Consider the following 14056-nt stretch of genomic DNA (forward strand, 5'->3'; position numbering starts at 1 on the left):
ACAACAACAGAGAGAAATCTGAGAGACCCACTGAAATATAATTGGAACGAGCGCTGGCGCTAGTTTGCCGATCCGACAAAGAGCGTCTCAAGTGGGCTGCGTTCGGAAACATCACCTGGGTACTCCCATGTATCATTTTATCTTTGTTTAACATTGGATGAACACAAGGAAAACGATACATGGGGGCACTCGGGTGATGTTTCCGAACGCAGCCGTGGTATCTTTATCCTTTTCTAACCTATACTCAGTTATATAACTGCGCATGTGCAATTACAGCTGAGTACAGATGAGAGGTTTGTTCGCATCGCAGCTCCAATATAGCTCCTATTCACTCTATCAAGCTATATCAAGCGCGTTGGAATAAGTAAGGCCGGAATCAGACTAGGCATTGGAGATTGAGGTTAAAGATTGAAGATTGAAATTGAATTTCAATCTTCCAATAAGGACAAAGAAATTTTAGCTCCTTTTCGATTGGTCAAATTTCAATCTTTCAATCTTCAATCTCAATCTTCAATGCCTAGTCTGATTCCGGCCTAATGCGGGGTCTACAATAGAAGTCGTAGCAGTCGTAGGGTCTTAAGTCGTAGAAAATTGACCAATCACAGTCGAATATGAGAAGAATAATCAACTGTGATTGGTCAATTTTCTACAACTTAAGACCTTACGACCGCTACGACTTTATTGTAGACTCCGCATTAGAGCTATGGTAGGAGCATATTGGAACATGTTGGAGCATGCGACGCGAACAAACGTAAGGACAATACCACTTGGAACGCTCTCTCTCGGATCACTCTTAACAAAGGCCGCATAGGGCCGCGCTTATTCATTATACCACTGAAATAGTATACGAAAAAACAATAATATTCCGAAAATTACCTTTTATCCGTTTTTTGCAATTTTTTCCAAAATGGAGCAAAAACGAAATATATCTCTAAAGGATTTTTTTTCTTAGTTTATCGATTTCCTGAAATACACATTCCTGAAATTTGGCCATTTAAATTTGGAACACCATTATACATGCAGCGTGTGTATGTGTAGATATATTGTTGCCTATACGTGTGGTTTATACAATGTCGGTATATTTGAAATCGTTGAAAACAAATTATAGGTACGACAAGTTACCTGCAGCATCATATCAATCACAGATTTGCGCGATATTGCTGAGATATATGCTTAGTTCTGGGGATTTATTAGTTAATTCCAGCTTCTGCTTCCTTTTCTTCCTTTCATCAACGCGTTTCCGTATCATTAATTATAATTTTTATTTATGTAAGTATATCAAACTAATGTTATTATATGTCAACGATTTATGGATCGATGATAGAAAGTGTTACATTTATAATTATTTTATGTTGTATATCGGTTCTCTATCTCTTAAGTTTATATGCGCAGGATTATTTTTATATATCGGTTTTTTTTCATCCCTCTTCCTTTCTCTCTCTTTTTCCTCCCTTCCTTTCTCTGTACTTCCCTTTCTACTTGTCTCTGTATAGCGCAGCATCCACTATCGAATGCGCAAACTCTACATCTGCAGCATCTCTCGGAAGGGATGATTTGTCGCTCAGTATCGAAAATTCGCACGGTGCAAGTATAGCTATGAGACAATTATAGCTATCAAACAAAGCGATCTTGTTATAAATTCAAAATTGTGAAGCGAATAAATTTCGATTGTGGAAATTACTACCAATGTCGAATGGGATAAACGCAAAGGACTGCGTCGTTTCACATCTCAGGTAAAAGAAAAGCCACGGAGTGTTCGATTTGCACCACCGATGGCAGATCACGACAATATTTATGATGACGAGGTAATTAATTAAACTATCTTATTAACTTGCTATCACACATTATATCTAAATTTTTTTATAAAGTTGAGTAATTTTGTGCAACAAAATTCGTCTATTTATTTTTTAATATCCACATAATATGAAGTGAAAAATTATAATTTTCTATAAAAAATAGCTTATTTTTTTATAAAAAATAATAATATATTTTATTTATGTTACTTATAAATAAATATTATTGATGAAACTTGGAATGTGGATATATATATGCAAAAAATATATAATCAATATATAATGATGACAAAATAAAAGATAATATCATTTTTAGACCGTATATGTGAGAAACATAATCGATAAATGAGAGCCCTATACCGGTCGAAGCTAGATCTTAAAGACTTAAATAATTCAAAATAAAAGATTTAAATTAAACCCATAAATAAATAAAATTTTTAAACTTTTTTTGAAATTTTATATATAAAATAACAATTATTGGCATGAATGTTCTTTGATCTTAGAATCGTCATAAAATCATTATTTCTCTATTTAAGGACTATGTGTGCGTATGTGAGAGAGTGTGTGTGTGTGTGTGTGTTTTTGAATAAGTTATTTTTCTCGTTTCATTTATAAAAACGTTATACCATGTTAATTATAAAATTCTTCAATTCATGTTTACATTATATTAAGAAAAATGTTTGCCAAGAACATTTTTGTTTAAGATGCTTGATCAGCAATGCAACCTTGTTGAACAGAAACGAAAGCTAATATAAATTTTAAATAAAAAATTATAAAAAAGATAATATTTATTATAAACATACTCACACACACAATATAAATAAACGCAACAATGATTAAATAATAAATTGCATTTAATCATTTTATATGCCTGGTGGAAAGATTTCGCTGAAATTATTCCACATTTTAGAACACATTTCAACGAAATTTCAGCAAAATTTCAGAGAAATTTCAGTTTAATTTCAGCGATTTTTTCAGTATGTTAGCTAAACAATTCACTTTCTTTTAAATTTTGGCAAATTTTCAACAATTTCGTTAAAATGTTCTAAAACGTGGAATAATTTCAGGTAATTTTTTCATCGGGGATGTGCATTATTTGATGGTAGTTTCAAAAAGCTCAATGTTTAGATAGTTTTGATTACCTACGAAAAATTAGACTCATTGAAATTTGAAATTAATCTGTTTCGAAATCTATTTTCAAGAATATGTCATACATTAATACACATTTTCCTCTCAACACATTGACGCACACAGCGCAGTACCGTCGCTTTCCTCGCTATTGATTTTAGCTGACAGCAGCTGACTAGTTACTCTCACCATGAAGCTCCTATAACCGACTGCTTTGCTTACACACAATGTATTAATATTATAGAGAGTATTAAGAGTTTTAACACTTTAAATATCATAAAAAGATATAATGGACGTATTTATAAAATTTACAATTTCATCAATTTATATCGTGATTATTGTTTATATAATTTTTAACATTTTATTAATAATATCAACTGCTCATTTATAATTATTTTTTATCATCTATGCGCAAAAGAAAAGACTATCATAAAAATATATTAAAAACGTTTTATTAATTTAAATTTTACTCATATCGAGTTTTTTAGACTTATCCTTATTTAAGCATTTTTACTTTCAATGCAAACAAATTTTAATATTATCTAAATTTTAAAAAATATGATGTATTCTAGTTGTCAAATTAAATTACAGAATATTAAATACAAATGATAAGATAAATACGTATTTTTACCCATAATTAATTTTAATAATTAATTAATGATATTGTCATCACGAAATGGAAATTTACGTTTATTTTTAACAAAGATATTGACAATATTTTTCATGCAGTATTACGTCAAACTATGGAAAGTAGCAATAATAAATACATGGCATATGATAACTCGATCATTTTTGACATTAGCGTTAGTAAAGACCTTTGTGACAGGAGCTAGTTTCAACCAACCCAAATCAAAGGAATTGGCGTGGGATTTTAATAGCGTTACTCGTGATCGTCGCAGTCCTAGCTCTTATTGTCACTTCCGTAGCTTTGCTCACACCTCCCGATGATGGCCCTAGAGTACGCGGAACACGATTACGTCTCTCCGAGGTAAGTAATAGCGGATTTGTATTAACATTCATAAATGAGGAAGAAATGTGATAAATATGGGCGTATCTAGGACTTGATTTTTTCAAGGGCAGAGGGGATTTTGATTATGTTATTAATTATATTATGCAATTAATTAATTATATTATCATATAATCAACAATTTGATAAATTGTTTTTTTTTATATTTTAGAATTTAGAGCATAGAATGTGTTTTGTATTTCTTTCTTTTTCTCTTTTTTCTATCTTTGTCTCATTCTCGTCCGGTCGTGTATTTTTTTCTCTCCATTTCTTATTTCTCCTCTCCCTTTTCTTCTTTCCTTCTTTCTCTCTCTCTCTCTCTCTTTCTCTCTCTGCGTCTCTTTCTTACGTCCGCGCACGTGTAGTACATATTTTTGCAGATATCAGAAGTGTGTTTTACATTTACCTTAATTGACATATTTTTAAAAAATTATGGAATAAATAGGAATTGTTCAAAAATATTTTTCTATATTTTAGGTACTCTCTGGCGAATTATCTCCTTTATTATTCAATGGATCTTGGGCGAGTAATCGCCACATATGTTATCGAGATATTTGGGGTGGCATTTCTCTGTTAAATGTCTCGAACATCGTATCGCGCAGTTTAATGCCAAATGAGACATTCGTAAGTTTTTATTTAAAAAATTTACCATAAATATAAATTTAATATATTATTATCAGTTTACTGCTCTTATTACTTAAGACATAAACATTAACACTTTTTTATGCAGAGACGATTGAATCCCGTAAAATTCTCTTTATCGCCGGATCATCAATTTTTGCTTCTTGCACAAAATGTGAAGAAACTGTTTCGCTATTCGTACTTAGCGCAATATATTGTTTATGACGTCAATTCACGGTCAGTATAAGTACAAATAGCACATTGGCACAAATATAGAAATTTTTACGAATAATTTCACAGAGAGTGCGTAGCGTTAACACCTTATCCTGAGAAAGAGAGTCATCCATATCTTTTGCTAGCGCAATGGACTCCACGCGGACATGGACTCGTCATGGTACAGGACTACGATATTTATTACACAACAAGTCCCACAAGCAATACTGCATATCGTGTAACGAACACTGCAGTGCCTGGTATATTGTCCAATGGTGTACCAGATTGGTTATACGAAGGTAAAATACTTATCAATTTTTAACTTTTATATGGCGATGACATAAACTAAGGAAAAAAAATAAAAAGATAAAGTGTATTATTAGGGTATCCATTCTCTTAAAATTCACAATTAAAAAATTGGCTAGGCTTCAAAAGAACAACATTGCCGATAGAGTGTTAATAAAGTATAAATAAGTTATTTATTATCTAATTATTATTTATAGAGGAAATATTGCACAGTGCAGAAGCAATATGGATGTCGCCTGATGGTCATATGATGCTTTATGCCTCGTTCAACGATTCTCTTGTAGAAGAGATGCACATTTCATGGTTTGGAGAGGGAAACAAAGCTTTATATCCTGATATACGATCGCTACGATATCCTAAGGTACACGATAGTAAAAAAAATTTTGCAGTTTTACTAAAATCAGAATTTTTTTATATTATTTATGTTCTGTTAACAAGATAAAAGAAGAAAAGAACACTGTACTTTAGAAGTGTTTTATTTACTAGCCAGGAACACCAAATCCTTCTGTACGATTATATGTTGCTGATTTAGTTGATCCGAAAAATATTCGTACGAAGATAGTGAAACCACCATCAGTCATCGAGCATACGTAAGCTTGTTAATTTTATTCGGAATAAATATTTCTTATGTTACACGGTTTTATCATTTTGCAATTTAATACACAGGTTACTGATCGTAAAGTTACTGATCATTAATTATCAGATTTAGAATATTAATAATTGTTTTAAAAAATTCATAATAAACATAAATATATATGAAATAGTAATTATTGTTCTCCGAATGTTAACTAAAGATAAAATATAACATTATACTCATCATGTCTTTCGTTGTTTCTCGGAGAAATCGTAAATTCTTGGCAAAAATTCATGTATAATTTTTGTCTTAAAAATTATCGCACATAGTATATATGCATTTTATCTATCATTTATACATCATTGATATTCAATAAATAAATAACGTGGTCAATATTAAAAACAGAGAAATTGAGGGCATCTACCACAAACGCTTGTTGTTCTTCAGCGAAACTCGTCTCAAAATAAATACATAAAGAATCACAATTAATAAAAATATAAACGTTTCGGCCTTAGATTAAGCCATCCTCAGTATATAAAATTAAAAATGTAAATATAAAATTCACAACATATATATATATATATATAAATCTAAGTTATTTCTTTTAACATGACTACAATTTACATAAGTGCGCTCGTTGAATTTATTTTATAAGCTTTTTATAGTTTGTCACATATTTTAGAATGTGTCCGGCGAATTTCATCTCGTATTCCAATTTATTTACAATCGTTTATTTGAGGTTGTGATTGAAACAAAGAATTTCCAGATTCTGTGTTCTAGTAAATTTGTGAAGATTGATATCGTATGTGGATACCATGTTCTACTAGCCGAATTCTTAACGATGTACTGCCCCATTATGGTACATTTGAGTTTCGCTGAAGAACAACGAGCGTTTGTGATAGATGCCCTCAATTTCTCTACCATTGATATTATCTTTCAAATGCGTTTCTGTCTTTTTTTGTCAGGGACCATTATTTCTCGACTGCTTCCTGGGTATCTCTGACAGAAGTCTGCATAACGTGGTTGACACGAGTCCAAAATTTTTCAGTAATTACCATCTGTAAAAGCCCAATGTGGCACTGTCAGGTTAGTTAATGTCGTTTTCTTTCAGATAAGATACGTGCAATTAAATATAAGTATTCGTATTAAATATCGGTATTAATAATTCCTGCACTTTTTGAAATCTATATTTGACTCTTGTTTTCATTTTTTATATACTACATTTTCATTAGAGTATTTAAAAAATTTTAAATTTTATGTCTTTTTTATAATCCTTTATTTTTGAATATTAGATAATATATTATATAGATATTAAATAATAGATTTATATTTTTTATATAGATATAAAAAACAAATATATTTAATTAAGAATTATTAAAATTATGAATTAATTATTTTAGGAAATACAAAGAATATCAAATGAGAATAATCATGGATGGGTGGATACTCCACCAGAAGCGCCTCTCTTTTCAACAAATGGTAGCAGTTACATCGCAATAACTCCAGTGAAAGATGGACCGGCGGGATATTTCAAGCATATAATTTGGGCTAGTGTGCTTCGAAAACAAGTAGTGCCTTTGACGCATGGAAAATTTGAGATCGTTAGGATTTTAGTATGGGACCAAACAAATAATACTATGTGAGCAAGTAACTCATAAAATTAGTGCCTACAATTTAACATTGTAAACAATTTGCATTTTAACTAGATATTTCATCGGTATTCCATTTATGAGACCGGGTCAGAGACACCTTTATCGTATAAGTTCTACTCTTCCTCGACTAGGATCGCCCTTGAGGCCTCCTATGTGCCTCACATGCACCATCTCATCTGACATGACAAGCGATGACGAAAATGGACATCGAATTAGTTCTTTCAATGGTCTCATCAATCGAAATGAATGGCACGAAACTGATAATAACAAGGAACATCATCAAGCAAAGGATAAAAAGGACAAGTCAAAAAACAGGAATGTTTCAAGTGAGTGCCAACATTATTTTTTATCCTGTGTCTTATTTGAAAAGTTTGAAACTTACTTAATATTTTATTATTTTCCAACGGAGAAAAGATATGTAATATAACAAATAAAAATATTATTAATACTTAGTATCCATTGAAATATCTATTTTAAATAAAAATATAGAGTACTAGTTTAATACCTGTATATATAATATAGGAACTTGAATTGAGAAATTTGTTATATTGTATGAAAGAGACATACCCTTCTAACAATTGTACAATTTAAAAAAGATAAAGTTTACTAACATCGCGGTCTGATTCATGCTCACAGCGCTTAAGAATTATTTCATCCTTGTTTGTCAAATGTTAAAAAAACAGACGTATTTAGGAACTCCTTATTTAAGTGTGAAATTTCCCTCGCTTTGCGTACACTTTACAACACAAAGCGAGACCGGCCATACTCCTTAATTACGCGAGTTGGCAAGTTGCGGGAGACTGAGATTATCGGATATCAAAATACAGAGCTTAACAGCTGAACCGATCAAGTTCTAAGTGTGCTCTATCGATTGTTTCCACTCGGAATATATAATGAAAATGTTTTTATTTTTTTCTGTACGTGCATTACGAGCGAAGATATTGCAACGCAAAGTCTGAATGGTTGCGTTCAGCAGAGAAAGCAGCTTTGCGATTGTTGTAAAATTCTTGAATATGATTGGTTTATACATTTAAATTTAGTGAGGAACTAAGGGCAAGACTGATCATATTAAAGAATTTTACAACAGTTGCAAAGCTGCTTTTTCTACTGAACGCAACCAATGTGTTGAAATTTATCTCCTGATTTTAAAATACGTCGTTATTGACATGTTCGTCGACTAGAGGAGAAATGTACGGTTCGTTTTTTCAATAATAGATGGCTTTTGACTTTATATCATCTATCGATCTAACCAGCGCAGACCAGCGTTGCACGTGACGGCTGTGACGCGCGCGGCGCGAATTATTCAAAATGAAATATCGAGATCGTCGCCGAAGAAGTGAGTGTCTAGATTTATAGATGTTCGCTGTCGAGGAATTAAGTGTCTAGGTGTTGTTTACGTGTTCGCTATTGAGGAACTGAATGTCTAGGTGATTGATATCGAGTATTTGCAAAGATATAGAGAATGGACTATGAAATCTGTGTATCAAAATGGTTGATAAAAATAAGAGAGAGAGAGAGAGAGAGAGAGAGAGAGAGAGAGAGAGAGAGAGAGAACGTGGAAGGCAGCCAATCTCTATCTCTTTCCATTCAATAGTGTAATGGGAGAAAGAATGGGAGACTGATCGTCTTCCATGGTCCCTTTTCCTCGTTATTATCGACCACATTTGAATACTATTGAGATACGGATCGCGCAGTCCATTCTCTATGTCTTTGAGTATTTGTATATCATTTGGGTTGAATGAGACAACAGGGCTGTAACTTCGCGTCAATTATACAAAGGTATCACTTAGGTTTTATTATTTTAATAAGAAATATTATCACCTACTACTAAATTTTATTTTTTAATTTAATATAACAGTTTTTTGTTCGAGGTTTATACATATATGATTTGGATTGAGTAAGGAAACAATTTTTATAGAACGTCCTGAATACAGCCAAGTGCTTAGTTGTCATTCGTTCAATATACGTCTAATTTTTATTAGATACTCGACCTCATGCGGTCTGTGTTTTTAGAAAGCGGCGACCCACCTTGTCAATATCACAATGCGATCTTCCCATCCGCGGATTTTGAATATTTCGTTCTCGAGTGCCTTGGACCTGGTGTACCTACCGTGGCCCTTTACAAAATGGAAATGTCTACTCCGCGACTCCTCGCAACATTACAGAATAATACGTCGTTGCGCGTATGTTATAAACTTCGTTATAAATTTCGCTCAAATTATAAACTTTAGATTTAGATTATCCTGAATTAAATAGATTTTTAAATTATATATATATATAATCTTACAAATGTTTATTACAGGAAAGAATAGCAAACATCGCACTTCCACAGGTAAAGACATTTCCTGTGCAGATAAGTGGTGGGTACAACGCTCAGGTGAGATTGCATTTACCACCCGGGCTAAGAGAGGATGAGATTACACGTTATCCATTGGTGGTTCAGGTGTAAGTATGTCAAAAATATACATATTGTGTATTACTTTTAATGGGATCATAAAGTCGTCTGTTTTAAAAATTGAATGCAATAAATTTTCGTAGAACGATATCGTTCATACTACTTTTACAGATTTGGAGATCCTTCTCCAAAATTAAAATATATGTATTAATACGTGCTGCAGCTTGAAATTTATGCCGAGAATGACAAAAATTTTTGAAATTGTGATCCTTTTTACAATTTCTTAGTCCAAAATGGCGTCTAGAACTATCGTAACATTTGCTTGATACGAAAGCTCTGTAATTTGTACTTATGAAATTGGAGCCATATAAACAAGTAGATTACATGAAGGAACATCGAGTTCTTAGAATTAGATTTAGATGTCTAATTAAAACGCTTTCGTTCTATAAAAATTTATGTACATCCCCGGCACTTGAAATTTTTTCGCATTTGACGAAAAGTTCAATATCTTGATGAAAGAAGATCGTATAGAAATTTTCGATCACGCATTTTAAAGCGCAGAAGACCTTAAATCTGTGTGAGTTTCAATTTTTTTCTACATTTTCTTAAATTACATAAAATTGAATATACATATTTTTTGTAATTTTTGTCTTACTTTGAAGTACTGCAGTTTGATGAAACACCATCGGACAATATTTAGTATAAAAGCACTTTAAAGTATAGGCTTACCATTCTATAATAATAATTTAACACATAATGTGAGATTTTTCTCATGAAATTCGTGATTAGAAATCAGAATAGCTCTATCAATTCTTTTATGTCGCGTCAGCATCTTTTCTTGAAACTGATTCAAGCGCAGATTTAACTTCATTTCTTCATTTTCATCAATCAAAATACTTTCAAATAATCATTTTTCGTAATTACTATAGTTAAGAAAATACGAACGTGCATAAAAAATTATTGTTCTTTTTTAATTTAAAGCAATTTAAATATTATAAACGAGTAACTTTGATATATTTCTATTTTATAATTTGTTTTAATTTATAACAAGAAGAAAGTCCTTGTCAATTTTAATAATTATGTCAAAATACACTAATGGAAGTTATTTTTTAATTGCTATCACCTAGCAATTAAAGATATAATTAATAAATATAGTTATATTTATTTAACTATTGCTCAATAAAAAATCATATAAAACTTGAACATTTGTCTATACACAACAGTATTCATTATTTCAGATACGGTGCTCCTGGGTCGCAATTAGTCACTGAAATGTTTAAAGTGGACTGGAATACATATTTGGCTAGTCGGAGAAATGTTATTGTCGCACAAATCGATGGCAGAGGAAGTGGAGGACAAGGCTACAAATTATTACATGAGGTGTATTATAGACTAGGTTCTGTAGAAGTGGCTGATCAACTTGAAGTTACAGAGTAATTGATATATTTTTTAAAAATTAAAATATACCTGTTTTCTAAAGTATCTTTGTCTAAACAAAAGATTTTAAAACAATTTAAATACTTTTACTAAGCAAGGTTCTAATGAATTAAATCAGATATATAACGTTGAATAAAGAGCCAACACTGGACGTTGGTGTGCACATATATATTTATTAAACTTTGGTAGAACTTTAGAAAATGGACGAAATTTTTTTATAAAAAAAATGTCAAAAAATCATTTATTGCACATTAAACCTCAATTATTTCGAAAACCTGGCATGCTAGTGAAATTTATTTTCTGGCATCATTTTCGGCATACAAAAATGTGTAAAAAGTGCCTTATTGTTTGATTCAAAGTAATTTAAAATAAGTTATATTTGTACATAATTAATTATTTTTTAGCCCTTATATTCAACTTACCTTGTAAAGCTTAGACATATAAAATTTCTGTAGAGCACATACATATAAGACTTATCATTATTCTCAATAAGATTATAATTGTCCAGGTATTTAAGAGACTCTCTGCATTTCGTGGACAAACGAAGAGTCGCCGTTTGGGGATGGAGTTACGGTGGTTTTGTTGCCGCTCTTGTGCTGGCTCATCCGGAACAGAAGGTGTTTCAATGCGGGATAAGCGTCGCACCTATCGTCTCCTGGGAGCTTTATGGTAAAATATTACTAAAAAAATCACGGAGATATACAGGATGTTCCGAATTTAAATGGCCAAACTTCGGGAGCGTATAGGGAATCGATAAACTAAGAAAAAAAATCTTTTAGAGATATGCTCATTTTTGCTTAGTTTTAAAGATTTTCCAAAAAAAAGGACAATTTATAATTTTATCTGTTAGAGTGAACGGATGGAAAATGTTACTAGAGGAGATATTTTTTTCAGATCCGTTAAAAAAATTATGGGTATAATTTTTAATTATACCTTTAAATTTTTATCTGTATTTGTTACTTTATATGATTTTAACATGAATGATTTTTATGCAGATTCTGCATATGCCGAGAGGTACATGGGATTACCGAATGTGACATCCAATTACAAAGGTTATGCTGAATCTAATGTTTATAACAAAGTAAAGTACCTGCATGATAAGATGTTTTATTTGGTGCACGGAACTGCGGACGATAACGTTCAATTCCAACAGTCCATGGCACTTGCCCGTCATCTCGCTAAAGAAGGCGTACTTTTTCGACAGCAGGTATTTCAATGCCTTTTTTTTATAAATATAAGGTTTGTTCTTATGCAAGTTATTTGCCGAGGTATACAGGTATTTAATAATCTTTTTGTTTTAAGAATTACAGATATATGTATCAATATTGTTGCTGAAATTAAGCTGATTGTTTAATATTGATGTGAATAAATTAGATGTTTCATTCTTAGCTTTGCTTTATTAACTACATTCATATCTAAATTAAAATGCACAAATCAAACGCATTTTGTTTATTAAAACTAAATTTAATCCTTATAAAATTCATTAGTTACATAGTACAGTAATGTTTAATTTTAGTTGCAATTTTCAGAGATTTGCATATTTCACATATTTTATGTTGCAATAAATTTTATTTATCATCGATGATTTATTAAAAATTTTTGAATGAAAAAAATTAGAAACTAACTGAAATATTATGCAGTTAATTTATTTACATATGATGATGAATATAATATCATATAACAATATAGAAATCTCTGATTTATTCACAGGTCTATCCGGATGTAAGTCATACTTTGGCGGGCGTTAAGGGACATTTATATCTCTCCATGGAACAGTTCTTGGAAGATTGTTTTCAAAAACAAGTACCTGCTGACACGAAGGCTGGACTTGGTAGCGGCGGTTATGGCATGTACTAATATTAAAAAATTTAAAAGATAACGATTACATGAAATATTGAGTACCTACAAGTTGATTAAAATTGTATAAAAACCTAAAAAAAAGAAGACGAAGAAAATTGTAAAAATCTAAACATCTCCAAATTGTGTTCCGTCTAATAGAATATTTACAGAAGATATGTGGCTCATCGTTTTGTACTCCAACAATCGAAATTATAAAACGCAATGAGAAGTATGTATAATCATCCAGTACATAATTTACAATGCGTTTACACCAGTTAACAAAGCACATACCGATTATCTAATCAAATAAATTGTCTATGAAATTACGCAAATTATATTCATTTAAAGATATCTAAACATTAAATAAAAATAATACAATGGAATTTAACGCCGAAACAGTCGAGGAAAATAGCATTACAATGACAATTTTATATTGTACAGTGCCCGCCTAAAGTTCCAGGCGTACACTGCATACGTTTCGTAATTTAACGAAATATTAATTTCTAAAGATCGCCGAATAAGTACGTATCTACTGTCAATAAATGCACGTCTATCGTAATTGCTAAAAGCGCAAATTATTTACTACAAGAGGTAATAATTATGTACGGTGGCAAAAAAAAAAAACAGCTCACCGCGCGCTTGTATTTAGCGGTAGATAACAGATATGCGCTTATTGAGAAATCTTTAGAAATTATCGTTAACCGCAAAGATTGCAAAATAATAAAGGACTTTTTGATTTACAATCAATTTAGTTCGCTTTGAACACGCATTGTATGTCCCAAATATTCTGGGACATTCTGTACACACACATACATACACAAAACTCAATTATAAGATCACGTAAAATCAGCATTATAAAGGATCAAAGTCAAAGTTACGTATCTTTGCGAAAAATGGTTGTAGAACGATGTTTTAAATTCTGAAATCTTAACTTTTTCGAATACTTCAAATCACGTATTTCTGTAACGATTTCTCTACAAACGTAATTTAAAGTGAACCTGGAAAAATAAAGAACAATCTTTAACTTTGATGATGTATACGGAGAGAATGAAATTTTTCTGCAAATTTCTTCAATTGTATTATACAATATAA

At 31.3% G+C, this 14056-nt stretch overlaps 1 protein-coding gene across 2 annotated transcripts; it reads left to right on the top strand.

Moving 5' to 3' along the window:
- The first annotated feature begins 1584 nt into the window (after window positions 1-1584).
- On the top strand, window positions 1585-13474 carry Dpp10 (Dipeptidyl peptidase 10). 2 transcript variants are annotated; one of them, XM_018444457.1, is made up of 16 exons: window positions 1585-1805; window positions 3748-3909; window positions 4405-4551; window positions 4658-4785; window positions 4849-5060; window positions 5265-5428; window positions 5554-5657; window positions 6607-6727; window positions 7042-7280; window positions 7348-7619; window positions 9307-9476; window positions 9596-9738; window positions 10927-11121; window positions 11634-11794; window positions 12121-12332; window positions 12836-13474. In XM_018444457.1, exons 1-16 carry the CDS (start codon window positions 1773-1775, stop codon window positions 12980-12982), a joined length of 2610 nt encoding a protein of 869 aa, XP_018299959.1. In that variant the 5' UTR covers window positions 1585-1772; the 3' UTR covers window positions 12983-13474. The 2 variants fall into 2 exon arrangements, with proteins under 2 accessions (XP_018299959.1, XP_018299960.1); XM_018444458.1 differs by having other exon boundaries at window positions 3751-3909.
- The last annotated feature ends 582 nt before the right edge of the window (window positions 13475-14056 follow it).

The sequence above is a fragment of the Mycetomoellerius zeteki genome, unplaced genomic scaffold (assembly GCF_001594055.1).
Source record: "Mycetomoellerius zeteki isolate Tzet28-1 unplaced genomic scaffold, Tzet1.0 scaffold150, whole genome shotgun sequence".
Classification (NCBI taxonomy): domain Eukaryota; kingdom Metazoa; phylum Arthropoda; class Insecta; order Hymenoptera; family Formicidae; genus Mycetomoellerius; species Mycetomoellerius zeteki.